Source organism: Zonotrichia leucophrys, chromosome 5 (assembly GCF_028769735.1).
Source record: "Zonotrichia leucophrys gambelii isolate GWCS_2022_RI chromosome 5, RI_Zleu_2.0, whole genome shotgun sequence".
In the NCBI taxonomy this organism is placed as follows: Eukaryota; Metazoa; Chordata; class Aves; order Passeriformes; family Passerellidae; genus Zonotrichia; species Zonotrichia leucophrys.
This window is the reverse complement of record NC_088175.1, coordinates 57,516,770-57,532,410: the sequence shown is the minus strand read 5'-3', so window position 1 is coordinate 57,532,410 and position 15,641 is coordinate 57,516,770. Positions and strand designations below refer to the sequence as shown.

The 15,641-nt window shown below is 41.3% G+C and overlaps 1 protein-coding gene across 5 annotated transcripts in view; it reads left to right on the top strand.

The window, feature by feature from the left end:
• Positions 1-14,532, top strand: part of KIAA0586 (KIAA0586 ortholog) — a 71,959-nt gene extending 57,427 nt beyond the window's left edge. For 4 of the 5 annotated variants that reach the window (XM_064715838.1, XM_064715836.1, XM_064715835.1 and 1 more), the window contains one exon: positions 14,183-14,532. In XM_064715838.1, coding sequence (XP_064571908.1) covers positions 14,183-14,325 — 143 coding nt within the window. In that variant the 3' untranslated portion in view covers positions 14,326-14,532. The remainder of the gene's footprint in view (positions 1-14,182) is intronic. The other variant, XM_064715837.1, reaches the window with a different exon arrangement.
• Positions 14,533-15,641: the final 1,109 nt, after the last annotated feature.

Below are 15,641 nucleotides of genomic sequence, written 5' to 3'. Positions count from 1 at the left end.
GTCTGACCTCGATATATATGATGTGAAAAATGAATAATAGCAGCACTGCAGGCAAAGTCTTCTCTTGCTATGATGTGACAGCCCAACCCCGCAGCAGAGGGTTCAAGAATTTGGCTGCACTTTTGGAAATGAGCCCTGTGGTTCTGCTGGGGAGATGTTTTAGCTCAGAGAGAGCACAGCACACAATGGCTTTGTTGGCTCTGTGCTTATGGCAGGACATTGAAGTAAAACCTGTTTTTTCTACCTGTAATATTGTGGTGGTTTGGGTTTTTTTGGCCTTTTTTTGAAGTGAAGCCATGCTCAAAGGCTGGGGAGCCACAGCAGCTGAAGGCTAGAACCACTTTAGGGGATGATTAGGGCCTCTGAATCTCTGATTCATTAATTCAGAGAGGGGTTTATTTTTTTCACTTTCTTAAAAGACAAACTCCCTCTGTCATTGCAGAGGCAGCCTGTTAAATGAGAGCCATGCATTCAGAGTGGATTTAGATTAGAAATTAGGGGAAAAAAATCTTCACTCTAAGACAAAATATCTCTCTCTCTCATTTCAGAGTCACCCTCTTAAATGAGAGCCATGCATTCAGAGTGGGTTTAGATTGGAAATTAGGAAAAAAATCTTCACTCTGAGGGTGATGAGGCCCTGGCACAGGGTGCCCAGAGAAGCTGTGGCTGCTCCATCCCTGGAACTGTCCAAGGCCAGGCTGGATGGGGCTTGGAGCAACCTGGGATGGTGGAAGGTGTCCCTGCCCATGGCAGGGGCTTGGAACAAGATTTTTTTTCAGGTTTCTTCCACCCCAAACCATTCTGTGATTTCATGATGTGTGGGACACTGATTTCACAAGGTTTCCAGGACATCTCCCAGTCCAGGACAGCTCCATGTCCAGCTCCTTGCTTGGGTTTCCAGGTTTGGTTTCCTTGGTGCCATCCAAGCTCTCACACTCGTGTGGAGCTCCACAGTGCAGGGTCTGCCACAGGGAATAGTCTGAAGCTCATGAAAAGAAAGTTCAGATGTTTTCAGTCTGAGAGTGAAATTGCAGAAGGCCCTTAGAGGTCTGAGTTATTGTGCAATCTCTGTAAGTAATTTGTAATCAAAATACCTTTGCACATGTCACTTTCATATTTCCTGTAATAAAACAGCAAGAGCAATTAAGATTTTGGACCATAATCTTCTACAAGCTTCTAAAAATGAGTGGGCTGGGGATTTTTTGAGTTATGGCTGAAATAGGCAGTTTTTAAATTTTTGATCGCTTCAAAAAAGGTTTGGTAATAGCTATTTTAATAGATTTTTTAACTGTAGCCTGACAAAACTCTTATGTGGCAACATAATTGATCTGAAGTTTGCTAAAAAAACCCCAAAACTAAGTAAGAAACCAGAAGAACTCTTCACAAAACTGGAGGACATCTGTACTCTGGTAACCCAGCATGTGACCTATTGGGCTTTATGCATTTCAAATCAAAAAGAATCAGTAAATATATTGCCATATGCATGTAAATATGTCTCATAACTCTCTGTGTATCTGTAATGTCGTTCTGCCACGGTTCAGAAAGTTGTCTGTGGTCTTGGCATTCCTCAGGAAACATTAGATTAATATAGCTGCCTCTGTCATAGATTTTTTTTTCTTGTTTAAGTAGGTGTGTGAAGGCTGGTGCTACATAAATGAATTACACGGAAGACTTTGGAGGAAGAAGGGGCTTGTAAACGAGACTGAAATTAATGAATATGAGAATTAGAAATCAAAACTTTATGTTTAGTCTGAGGAGAAACAATTCCTTAAACCCTAACCACATGGCTGTTTCTTGTTTGCATCAACTCTGGTTGACTGTTATTGTCTTCTGTTAATTCTCTGGGGCAGTGGCCTGACTTTGTTGAATGAGCCAATTGTTTTCCTTTGTGTTGCCCATGAAGTGAGTCCCCATCTGGTTTGTATCAGACTGTTTTCACAGCCAACAACTGCTGCCTTTTCTATATCCTGACACTTAAGGGCCCCATGCTATCAAAGCATTGCTGTGATAGCCTGTCTGGCTGGGCCCATACAGCTGTGCCTTGCAGCTTGAAGCCATTACCCAAGTAATGGTAACTTAGAACTTGAACTGGCTCTTATTCCCATTGGTGTCGTGTGTACAGTGAACAGAATGCATTTTTGTTGAACTCAGTGTTCCACAAAAAAAAAAAAAAAAAGAATTTTTTATTTTATTTTTTTTCCTCGTTTGAGTTTATGCAGTCGGTTCCTTTTTATTTTCCAGCAGCTTCCTGTATCTACAGGCAGTTTTGTGTTCTTCTGAAATTAATGAACACAAGAAAAGCAGTACTTAGTTAAGGCACTGTTGTTATTACTTTTATGGTACATTAAAGCTCAATAACTGAAAATTAAGCAAGCAAATGATTCTAAATGAGGATTTTTTCTTATCAGATTTTAGAATAGGTTTCCAGGAAATTTTCTGTGCATGATGAATGTAGGTTGTGTGAATAAAGCTGCACCTTGGATACTCCACTACTCCCTTTCCAAGTAGCTCTCTAAAAATGCAGAGCAATGCACAGTGAGTCTGCATTAACCTGTTTACTTCTCATCTGAAGGAACAGGGAATGATTGGAAAACTCTGTAATAGCAGAGTTAAAAGCAGTTTGCATTGCAGAATTAGTGAGAGAAGCTCCAGGCATGATCCAGACCCTTTACAGCTTCCAGCAATGTAGGAGACAGTCCTCTTGCAAGAGATTTTGCAACACGTGGCTTCTCTGCCTCCAAGATTTAAAAAACCCCAATATTGCATTAAATAACAGTGACACTTACATGTTGTGTTTGAAGAAAGATGATCTTTAAGCCTTTGTTCTCTCCTGCTCTTGTGTAGGCAGCATAATGCTCAGTGACAGAGTAATGACAAGGGAAAACATATTCCCCAACTTGGAGATGTATTGAATTTTAAGTATATTCCAGATTCAGTTCTTCCCTGATATTTAAGAGGCAGAAAGAAAGAAAATAATGGATAATGTTTCTTAAAATCCTGGTCTTATTGTAGCATGTGAGGGAAATTGCCAGAAAACAGATTGCTTTATCTGATACTTGCAGAGAAAGTATTGCTGAACTTCAGAGTGTGTTGTGTGTATAATGTGAATGAATTTGCTTCAGGTGACATATTGGGAGCCATTAAATTCCATGAGGCACACAAGATAAGGCTTCTTTTGCCATTGTGCTTTTCCTGCTGGCACACCGTGGGTGTCATCATGTCACATCAGGATTGTGCTGAATAATTGAGTCTGTGCCATTGTCAGCTGTGTGGAGGGCTTGCAAAAGCCACTTTGCTGAGGAGCTTTGTGTAATTGCTGTTCCTGTAACAGCTCCTGAATTCAGGTGTGTGCTCTGGAATGATGCACAATGTCTGTGCCCTTCACCTCAGAGGACTTTCACAGCCTCAGTGCTTGGATAATTCCAAGTTGTTGTGTCCATCATCAGGCAGAGCCCAACTCTGCTCCCACACCTGCAGACTGGATTTCCATGTATGATCCTTTGCAGTGCAGATCTCCCTGTATTTTGGCCAGGCATATTTAAACCCAGAGAACTGATAAATGATTTTCCCTCAGATGCCAACAAGCTCTGTTAATCCTGCTCATGGCCTTTTGGTTTCTCTGGGTCTGGATTGAAGGCACTTGAGACAGTAATTCATGTTCAGACTCAGGTGTTTATTATTTCTTATCAGTAAAACAGTCGCACTACTGTGAGTTCAGCAGCAAGGCACAAAAGGGCCAACAATCTCGTTACAAGGTCTTTCAAAGCTAAACTATCCAATTAAGAACTGACACCTGGATTATTCCCCCTTTTAACCCAATAACTGATCCCACAGAGCCCCCAATGGGGACTTTCCTGCCCAGTTACAAAATGCCAACCAAACCCATGGAGAAGGAGGAAGAAGAAGCATGGAGAAGAAACCCAGAATGACATCCACATCTTGCTTCCATCCACAACATACTAAAAATCCCAAAACCTAAATTTCTCACCAAGTGATCCACCTACACTGCTCTCTACAATCTACTTCACACCTTAGTGGATTCCAGTCTGCCTTGAAGTTTAGGAAACTTTCTCCATGAATGAGGGTCAAAGTCAGTGCTGCCCTGGGGGTCAGGGCACCCCAGAGCAGACAGAGAAATATTCCCTGGGTTTCCACAATGGCCCAAAGCACTGAGGGATGATCTGGGTGCTCTGCAGGTTTGGCACCAACACCTTGAGCTGGGAAAAGTCAGAGCTGCAGAATTTCCTGAAGGCAATTGGTGCAGCCAGCACCCCAAATTTCAATTTGTGTGTGTGTGGCTGCAGCTTCAGAGGCAAAGAGCATCTGCCCAAATGAGAACCTGATGGAAAAGGTTCTGTTCAAGGTCCTGCTTGACAGCAGCTCCAAGGGTTGTGCAGAGCAGCTCCTGACAAGAGCTGTTGGTTTCTCTGGTGCTGCTGGGAGCTGCCTGCAGTTCCCCCTGTGTTTTGTTGTTTTGTGCCACTTAGCACAGATGGAGGGGGATGATATTAAAATCACTGATGTGTCTGAGAGAGAGTAGAGAAGGTGGTGCACTGTGCTTAATGTGCAACATTAATGTAGAGAAATACATTTCTGCAGCTCATTTATTCTACTGCTTTAGAGCTCAGATTCACCCAAGTATTGCAAAGGAATTTTGGTTTTACTCTTTCTCATGTAACAAGCCAAGGGGGATTTTTTGTTTTGGTTTGATTGGTTTGGGTTGGGTTTTTTTGTTTGGTTGGTTTGCTGCTGTTGTTGTTTTTGGGAGTGGTTTTTGGGTTTGGTGGGGTCTTTTGGGGTTTTTAGGGTATTTTTATTTTGTTGGGTTTGGGGCGGTTGTTGTGGGGATTTTTTGTTTTTTGGGTTTTTTTTTGTTTTGTTTTTTTTAAGGAGGAATGCTTATCTGGACTGCACAAAGTTTATTCATTTTAGATTTTAACAAACTTTAAAATAGCACAAGATAAAATCATATATTTACTCCCAGATCTTTCCAAGTTTCTGGTCACAGGATTGGGAAGGCAGAACTGCTTGTCATCACACTGAGGGCTCATTTCAAGAACAGGTCACAATAGGGTCTGGTCACAGACAGGACCAGAGGAAACGTCTCAAGTTGCACCAAGGGAGGTTTAGGTCGGATATTAAGAAAAATTTCTGCACTGAAAGGGTGGTCAGGCATTGGAACAGGCTGCCCTGGGAGGGTTGGAATCACCATCCTGAAAATGTTGAAAAAATGTGTTGGATGTACTTGGGACCATGGTTTAGGGGTGAACATGGTGGTGAGGGTTAATGGTTGGACTTGATGATATTTGAAGTGTTTTCTAACCTAAATAATTTCATGTTTCTATAACAGTGAGTTCCCAGATCTTCCAGTAAAGACATTTAATGTTTTCCATGTTTGAACATGTGCTCATTTATTCAGTCCTCTTTCTGAGCTAACAGAAAAGTTGTTTGCCTCTCTAAGCTTCCTAGAAATGCTTATTCCTATCCATTTTCAAAGGTCATTGATATCCACAAATGGTAAAACCTGTAGTGGCCACCCTCTGCTGCTAAACCAAAGGCTGGAAAAAATGTAATTTTTATAAGTTTGCTTGTCCATGTGCTAGAAATGTGCATGGAGATGTTCTGGAATTTATTAGACTGACCATTGGAAAATGCAAACTCTATGTTTGGGCTTTTGTTCTGTCTTGTTTTGTTTTGTTCCTGGGGAAAATGCTCATAATTTTCTTTTGAAAAGGTGTAATTACAAAAATTTTGGGTAATTGTGCTGTAGGTAGAAGCATTTTTAATATGCCAGATCCTGGTAATGGTAGTACAGTAAAGGGAGTCTTGGCAAACTGTTTCCAGATGGGGAATCCCATGACTTTGTTAGTGAAAATCATCAAAACAAATCACAGGATCATGTGAATATTTAAGTATTCAGAGTAGAAAAATAAAGCTAGTTTGCTTGTGGTTGTCTAGAAAAACACTTTTTATTTGAAGTTCTTTACACTGAGTATACCTTATTTAATTTTTTATTATAAGAATGAATTTAGTGACTCCATTATATGTGAGGAGGGACTTGAAATGAGAAAATTCTGCCCTGCAGCACTTCCCTTCAGGCAGAAAGTTTTCTCTTTTTTTTCTGATACCCATTCCCTGACTTTCAGTCAAATCTGGGTGCAGATTGCAGCCATGGGATAAAACCTCTTGTCTGTTTGAGGAAGAGCTCATTGAGGTCTCTCACTGAACTTTTTAGTGGTGAAAAGTGACTTGTGACTTCTTACAGGGGTTCACTGAAACTCCTCCTCTGAGATTGCTCAGGATATTTTGGATATTTTGTATCTGGGGACAGTTTGGAATTGTCCAGTTCCATCCCCCTGTCATGGGCAGGGACACCTTCCCCTATCCCCCCAAAATCCAGCCTGGCCTTGGGCACTTCAGAGGATGGAGCATCCACAGCCCCACCTGCATTTTAGCTGTGAATTGGGAAGATTTTAATTAATTTTCAGATCTTAATTGATGGTGAAACATCACTTGACTTTGGTCGCTCAACTTTAATTATTCGTGTAAAAATATTTTTAAATTGTTGTTCAATAAAAGGAGGCCATGTAACTTCTAAGAATTAAAAAGATGCTTTGATTTTTATTCCTTTTCCTTGCCACTCCCCAAGAGGGCTGTGAATGCTGCTATGTGTGGCACTGTGGCACGATGCAGATGAGCTGGAGGCAATATTGATGCAATTAATATCATTAAGATACAAGGTCTCAGTGGAGCCAGTGCTACTGCTGGCTTTGCACTGACATCCCAAGGGAATTCAGCAGAACTTTATCTGAGAATTAAGTGTGAATTCCCATAATTGATCATTCAAGTTCCTTTTTTTTTTTTGTTTGTTTCTTTATTTTGTTTCAGATACAGGCATTAAAATGTATGGACCCCCAAACATGAATAACAGAGCCCAATATATTCTAGAAATATGCTTTTGAAATCACCTTTCTGTCCACTTGCTGGTTAAATTTTGCATAAATTTTTTTAAATTGTATATAGGTGATATTTAGTTTTACTGAATAAGTAAAATATTAATTACACCATTAGATCTGCAGATTTTTAATTATCACTTTTCAGATTCTCCTGATTCCCCCAGCTATTTACCTAGGTTATCTCTTGTGGATTTAGGGATTACTCCTCCCCCTGGCCCTTGCACTAGATACACATTTTCCTGGTGGTTTTTCAAAGACTCTGGACCAGTAAGGAACCAACTCCTTCTCTTTTTCTTATTTTAAAATAAAAGTTGCAGCTTTTATTTATGCTAAGTTTTCCTCAGGAAAATTGGTTGCAGCCTAGAGAGAGCAGTGCTTAAATGTTAAATTATTTGTTCTGAGCCAATTGCACATCCAGAAATCACAGCCATCTGTATGGAAAAATCAAATTCACTTTTAATATTTCTTCTTAGTACTAATAATTACTGTAGTTATTTGGAAAGATCATTACACATGTTTTGGAAGGGATTTGGTGGGAAACAGCAGCAAGAGATGTGGCCAGGGAACAAATTTGTTAAGCAGTGAGAGGTTCTACAGAGCAAAAGATGCCAGATCTAAAGGAGCAGAGTAGATTTCAGGCACCAAAAGGAAATATTTATTTAGTAAACTCTGCAATCTCGTTTCTAGATGTTTTTGGAGCTGCTTTCTGTCTGCCCTTCCCTGCTGGTCTCTGTGTCAGGATTTTGAAAACTCTGGTTTTAGTTTATGTAATGTATTTCTAGTTTTTGTTCTGTTTAGTGTTGCTGTTGGTGGGAATATAGAGTGTTTTGGAAAAACCACTGAACCTTGAACTCCAGCTTGAGAGGAGGAGAAAACCATTTTCAAATATTCTGCTTTGAAATATTTGTTAGCTGCTGAGCCTGGCCCCACCCTCCTTTACTGACTGGGGATCTGCATTTATTTTCTTTTTGGAAATATTTATAGCTGGGCTGTACATTGGGGGTTACACAAACAAACAGCAAAAGCACAGTGTGTGTGTATACACGTGTTTATTTTCTGTGTGCTTGTGTGCAGGGTTTCTGTAAGTACATGACACCAAGGGGAAGGTGGAATTTGCCAAGTTTAGGTCAGAACTTGAACTGAACTCACATTATATAGTTTTCTGTCTCCACTGGTGTCTGTGGCCCACTTATGGAAGTTTATGAGTTGGCTGCAGCCTTTGAGAATGAAACCATGTTTTTTCAGCTCCAGCAGTAGACTCGTGCTTTTAAATCCAGACATTTTTGGCTCAGTTCCCCCAGATGTCTGTCCATTTCTGTAAAACAGCTCAAGTGTTTTAATTGTAAATGTACCCCTTGCATGGAGCTCAGCCCTAGAAATCTGGCCTTGTTTTGCCTCGAGTCTTTTCTGTTTGTCATGAAACAGCCAAGTTGGGGCAGTGTGGGTTGGGGTTAAAAAAGAACTGCAGGCATTTGCAGGACACCTTGTTCTTGTTTTCTGTGTTTCTGTCCCACTGAAGGCAGAGCTCTCACCTGCTGCCAGGTGAATGTTTGGCAAAGCATTCACACAGCAGGAAGAGAGCCCCTGCCCTAAAAAGCACATTTTGGCAGAGCTGAAAAAGCCCAACTTCTCCACAATAACCTAAACAAGCCCATGGATTCGAGGTGACAAAAGCAAGAAAAGCTTCCTCTGGAGGAGGAACTCTCATTTCTAATAAATGGAGAATAATTTGCCCAAAAATTTGGATTATTTGAGTACCTGTTGATGGTCCTGCTTATTCCTGAAAAGATTTTATTAATTAGTTCTATAACCTACCCACTTTCAACTTTATAAGCCATTGAATACAGAAACATTCAATAGCCAGTGTGCACAATACAGCTAAATGTGACTCTGAACTGGAAATGCTAAATATCATTATAATTAGTAGCATGATTGACATTGCAGTGTAATTTCTTTTTTCAGCTCAGCCTTCAGTATGTAAGTATTACATCAAAATATGGATGTTTCTTATCCAAGAATGTGTTAGCCCAGCAAGCCTGGAATAATTTTGATTTTGCCAAAAATGCCACTTCTTGGATTGCTGTGCTTGGTAACTCACCTGTACAATTATGTATGAAAGTGAGTGAATTTCAGTGTGGTACCACACAAACCCATGGAGACATGGCCAGGACACATATTGGTGCAAAATGGAACTCACAGCTTTGCTTACAGGTAAAAGGAGACCTTCAGGAGCATCCAGTTCCACCCCCTGCCATGGGCAGGGAGCCTCCCGCTGTCCCAGGTTCCTCCAAGCTGCCCTATCCTCCAGACAGGAGAAAAGAGAGGAGAAAAGAGAGGAACAGATAAGAGAGGAGAATTGAGGTGCAGATAAGAGAGGCTGCCAGGCTGAGGGCTGGGGATGTTCAGCCTGGAGAAGACTCCAGGGAGACCTTAAAGGCCCTGCCAGTGTCTAAAGGGGCTCCAGGGGAGCTGGAGAGGGACTTTGGACAAGGGATGGAGTGACAGGACAAGGGCAGGGTTAGGTGAGATCTTAAAAAAAATTCTTCCCTGTCAAGCTCTGGCACAGGTTGTCCAGAGAAGCTGTGGCTGCCCCATCCATGCAAATGTTCCAGGCCAGGCTGAATGGAGCTTGGAGCAACCTGGGATAGTGGAAGATTCCCTGCCCATGGCAGGGGTGGAACTGGATTATCTTGAAGGTTCCTTCCAACCCAAACCATTCTGTGGCTCTATAAAATGTTCCTACAGCCAATGGTTCTGTTACCTTTGAGCCTGTAGACATTTGTTCTTCTGCTTTGCTTTAGAACTTCTTTACTTCTCTAAAGAACTTCTGACGACTCTCTTTCCCTTCTAATGGTCTTTGCAACTGTATGCCAGATGTAAATCTTTTTATGTAGGGAAAAAGCAAAATGGGGGAATGACAGGGAAAAAAAAAAGGCACCTTCAGTGAAGATTTTAAGATGCTGAGTTGGATCTGCAGGTGCTGTGCTATCCCAGTGCTCAGAGCACTTGAGCTAATGCCATCTGGAGGAAGTTATTTGTTGGGACAGGACAGTGTTTGAAACTTTGAAGTCGGGAATAAACAAAGAAAAAGCAGCTGGAATCTGGCAGAAGAAGAAACAAGTCACTCCTATCGGCCCCTGCTATTAAAGGAATGAGAGCTCTGCACTGGAGTTGTTTTTACAGTCTTGGGAGTTTATTCTTGCTCTTGAAGAGAGCTGCTCCAGTTGGGGAATAGAGGGAGGATTGTTTTGAAAGTTTAGGAAGCAATAGGTAGGTAATTACAGTAATTATGGTTCTGGTTTTATATACTGAAAAATAACCTGGGTCCTGATCCTTCAAACCCTCCCTATTTATTGTCTTGGTGGGGAGAGATGATTTACAAGAGCATGGACTGACAGGGCAAGGGAGAATGGCTTCAAAATGAAAGAGAATAAGTTTAGATTAGATACTGGGAAAAAATTCTGGACTGTGAGGGTGGTGGGACACTGGCACAGGTGCCCAGAGATGCTGTGGCTGCCCCAGGATCCCTGGGAGTGTTCCAGGCCAGGTTGGACATTGAGGCTTGGAGCAGCCTGGGATACTGGAAGGTGTCCCTGCCCTTAGCAAGGGTTGGAACTGGGTGTTCCTGAAGGTCCCTTCCAACCCAAACCATTTTGTGATTCCATTATTACAATTTAACTTACAAGATATGGCTCTCTTTCATCCCCAGATAGATTTAAAATACTTTTATTTCATATATGGACACCCAGTCAGAGGAGTTAAAGCACATGGTTTTCATTTGGCTTAAAAGTCAGACTTATGTAGTCATTTTATTTTGCCAAATAGAAAAATTCAAAATGAAAGATTTTAAACATTTTTCTTTGTTCTTACTGTTGCTATATGGTGTGAGTAACCAAACTTCCCTTCAGTGTGGTTTATTCCTTTTTCCTTTGGCACACATTCATGACACCCTTTGTATGTGGCATATTCTGAGTGTGACAGTACCTCTTAGAGAAAAACTCCCTTCACAGGTCACTGGATGGTTGACACACCATTAATTTTTATGCTTCTGTTAAACAAAGGTCTGGAAATTAAATACTGTACATGAATTTGTTAGAGAGTGCCAAGAACAGGAAAAATCTCTGATCTGAAATGTGACCTTTTCCATCAGCAGGTCACCAAGATGTTTTCAGTCACTGATGAGTTTCTACCAGCCAAGAACTCTCTTACCAAGAGTGTCAGTTTTCACAGCTCATAGGAATTTATTCTATTAGAATAATGAATTTGGAAAACTGGAGGTCACCTAAGGTCACATGCTCCATTTATTGGATTTTAACAAGGAAAATTTTTATAAATACACCTAACTACATGATTACAAAATTGTACTGAGTACTCCCAGAGCCTCTAAAAAAGGAGGGGGGAGGAAGCCATGAAGATTACCTGACTGCTTGCCCTTTTGTGCTTTGTAAAGGAAAAAAAAATTCATTTCCATTTTTATGGTGTATCAAAAGATTTTAACCATTCTGGTAAGGAATTCAGTGTTAAAGAGGAAACCATCTTAATATTGGTTATGAGCTGCTCTCTGATGAGGGGAAGACATAAAATGGAATATCACATTATTAAAGAAGGAGCAGAGCAGGGTCTATACAAGGATTTAAACCAGTCTGCCTCTGTTTGTGTCTTTATTCCCAAACCCCTCCCTGGATGTGTGTTTAAAGTGTTTTATGCACTGGGTGTGCACGAGGTTACACTCAGCAAAAGGTAATAATGAGAAAACACATGTGAGAGTAACTTGGTAGTTGTATTTTTGGGGCCAATGCAGAGTTTCAGGACTAGCAGCTTTCTATCCTGGGAAGTTACAGGCATGGAGCAGAATCTCCCATTTAGCTGAAATATGAGATCCACGGTTTTTTCACAGTTAAAATGCTGAAAATCCATGTTCTGTATTTTCTGTGTGAATGTAACAAAGTCAGAGACTTCAGGTTTCTGCCTTTAAAAAAGGGCAGTGTTGACTTTGGATATTTGTAAGTTAAAGATATTTTGATAGCTCAGGAACTGGTAAATTTTCTGTTGAGCAAGTAGATGGAATTACTATTTTTATTTTTTCTGTCCTTTAGCACTTTATAACTATTGTAAAATTGGGCTGTAGTATATCTGTAAAATATATTAGAGTATGTGTTAGAGGAATGCAGACTAATATGATACTTTCTTTTAGCACTCCCAGAATCAAAGACTTGAGAGGTTCTGACAGAGCCTTGGGAGAAGGGAATATTACTTTCTTTTTTCCTTTCATTTTTTCTTTTTTCCTTTTTTTCCCCCTTTTTTAACAAACCTGAAAACAGCTGTTGAAACAATGACATCATGGAATGTGTCATGACTGTGGAAATTATTAAGAAAGTCAAGCTTCGAAAGCATCAAACTACATCTAGGGTTGGAGAGGGGCTTTAGTAGAGGATGAATTGCCAGGTTTCCTTGGGCATTGCACAGTCAGGTCTTCTCTGTGTCATTTTCATGTCTGACCAAACAAACCCAGCAGCCTTTTTGTGTCACACAAACACAGCCACAGACTGCAATCCCAAAATCCCAGGATGGTTTGGGTTGGAAGGGACTTTAAAGCTCATCTCATTCCAACCCCCTGCCATGGCAGGGACATCTTCCACTATCCCAGGCTGCTCCAAGCCCTGTCCAACCTGGCCTGGAACATTTCCAGGGATCCAGGGGCAGCCACAGCTGCTCTGGGCACCCTGTGCCAGGGCCTCAGCACCCTCATAACCAACACCTTCTTCCCAATATCCCATCTAACTCTGCTCTTTGTTAGTTTAAATCCATTCCCCTTGTTCCATCACTCCATACCCTCGTGGAAAATCCCTTTCCAGCTCTCTTCCACTTAGGCACTGGAAGGCTGCTCTGAGATCTCCCCAAATCCTTCTCCTCTCCAGGTGATGTGCTGATTCCCTGAGGACACAGAAAATGCTCTTGGTGCTCCTGCTGCCTTCCTGAATAGCAAAAGGCTGTGCTGGCTCAGGTCACTGCCTGTCCTGCCTTTACTGTCTTGGGCCTCACTGATATTTGATTTCCCAGGCTGTTGGCTGCTGTTCCAGCAGGAAAAACAGCAGTGGAATTTTATTTTAGCAGTGGGGTTTTGTTTTAATTAGCCATTCGAAGCGTGCTTTGCTGCCAGTCAGATGAATGCAGATGACTGCTTCGGTGACACAGTAGATAATTAACTGGGCTGAAAGAAAGCCTAACTTTTTTGTTTTATTGGGAAAACAGTGTTTTAATTACCTAGTCTATCACAGAGGAAGGGAGAATTGTTACAGCTTATTGGAATAAGAACAAGCTCCAAGACTTTGCTGTTGTACATGGACTCAGAGATGTTTGTTTTGCTTGTAGCTGCTGCACTTAAATGCCCCCAGGACAACTGAAATCTCAAAATGCTCTTGCTGCAGTTGAGTGCCAGTGCCATTTCTCCTGAGTTCCTTTATTCTTTGTTTCTACCCTGATCCATGACTTCCTTTCCCTGCTCCATGAATTGATTCATCTGGTCTCCTTCCTTTGGCTAAATACATTAATTTTTGCCCATGGCTTTTTCAATGCTGTGGAAAACACCAGAATCACCAGTATGCATATTTGCAATTATTCTGGGCCTGCTGAAGGTTATAGATATGTGTGTGTGCGTGTGTGTGGTGGGTGTATGTAAATACAACCCAGTGTATCTACAGAACTCAGGTGCTTCCAGTACTTAAAGGGCATCCATAAATCTGGAAAGGGACTTTTTACAAGGGCATGGACTGACAGAACAATGGGGAATGGCTTGAAACTAACATAGAGTAAGGTTAAATTGGAGATTAGGAAGAAATTCTTCTCTGTGAGGGTGGGGAGCCCCTGGCACAGGGTGCCCAGAGGAGCTGTGGCTGCCCCATCTCTGGCCATGTTCCAGGCCAGGCTGGACAGGGCTTGGAGCAACCTGGGATGGTGGAAGGTGTCCCTGCCATGGCAGAGGCTTAGAATGAGATGGTCTGGAAGGTCCTTTAACCCAGACCCTTCTGTGATTTAATGATGTGCACAGAAATCCTTCCCTTTGTTACCTGGTAAGGAGAGTTCTTCTGGCTCTCAAGTGCCTCAGAACTGTGTACCTGCATTCCCATGGAAAATGGAAAAATGGAGATGATTTCAGCAGAGTTCAGTCATTTGTCACAGACAGCAAATAATGACTTTAGTTTTCCTTTTCTTTTTTTTTTTTTTAGGAGATGCTGCCCCTCACCTGAATCCACATCTTTCTGCAGCAGGGGTGTCAGTGCAGCTGCCTGGCATGAGCACAGAGAATGAAACTCAGAGTCTGAGCAGTGCACGTGGAGATTCAGATTCTTCAGGGACAGACACATTTTAAAGCTTAGGGCTGTGTCTGGCAGTCTCTGTCTGAAGATGTTGTCACTGGTACGTTTGTCTGTCTAGTGTGATAGTCTGGCTGTTCCATCAAAATAACAGTCTTTCAGTACTGCTTATTTTCTACTATTTTTTCTTACAATATTGTTATTCTTTTAAATGATTCTGTCTGTGAATATATCAATTATTTTTAAGCAAATAAAATTCAGTTTTTTCCAGAATTGTCGTGAGTTGAAGTCAATAAAGACCTTTTAAATATTTATTATTATAGGAGAATGTGGAAGTGGTTGGTATTAAAATCCACTGCAAAAGTGTGTCTCACTTATGGAAAACCTTTTGGCTCAGTATCACATCAGTACTGTCAAAATGTTGAGCCAAAGTGAAATATATTTGGAGCCAAAGTCTGCAAGAGAAATTTCTCTTTCTAGGTATCATCAGAGGTTTTTCATCCTTAGAAGACCACTATGACAAGCCAGTAATTCAAAACTGTGTGTGAAAAAGACCTCTAGAATTTGTATTATTATGAAGAATTTATTTTTTTTTTACTTACAAGAATTTCTCAGCATTTCATGTTTGTTTCCCTAAAGATTTTTTCCCATCTTGAAGCCTGTGAATGAGAGATTGTGTAAGTAAGGCTATTTCTTTACACTTTTAGTGTATTTTTTTTTCCCTTCTCATGAGACAGAATTAATTCCTGCAGTCTCAGCCCTTCAGAATCATGGCAATCTCAGTTGGGAATGCCACAGTAATGGTGAACAGCAGGAGTGCATGGACACAGTGCCACCCTCCCAGGGACTGCTCCAACTTGTGGAGACTCTGTCAGGACAAGGGGGTTGATCCAGGGGGAAGGTGGGATCACCTGTCCCAAACAGCATCCAAGCAAAATGAAAAACAGGAATTCAGATGTGTTCCAGTAGAAAAAACTGGGAAAGAAGCTGTTTTCTAAGCAAGGCAAACAAAGCTTTGCTCTGTTCCTCATCACTTATGAGAGGCATTTAGTTGTTGCAGATACTCATAACTGTGAGCAATTCCCATTACTGTTATTTTCTGGAGCCTGCACTGATTTCCTCTCTCCTTAACAGAGAAATATCAGAAGTTCTTTTTGGCTTTATGTTGATCTCATTGACCACAAGGTTCAGTTAATTTGCTGCAGCATCTGCAAGGCTAAATGGAAAAGGAGAGAGAGAGCTTCAGCCTGCAAGGTCAGTGACATCCCCAAAATTCAGCTTTCAAGGGTGTCTCTTATGCACCTTGCAGAGTTGTGCTCTTGTCTGTGAGAGACACATAAATAGCAGATTTGGGTGGGGGTAAAAGAGTGTC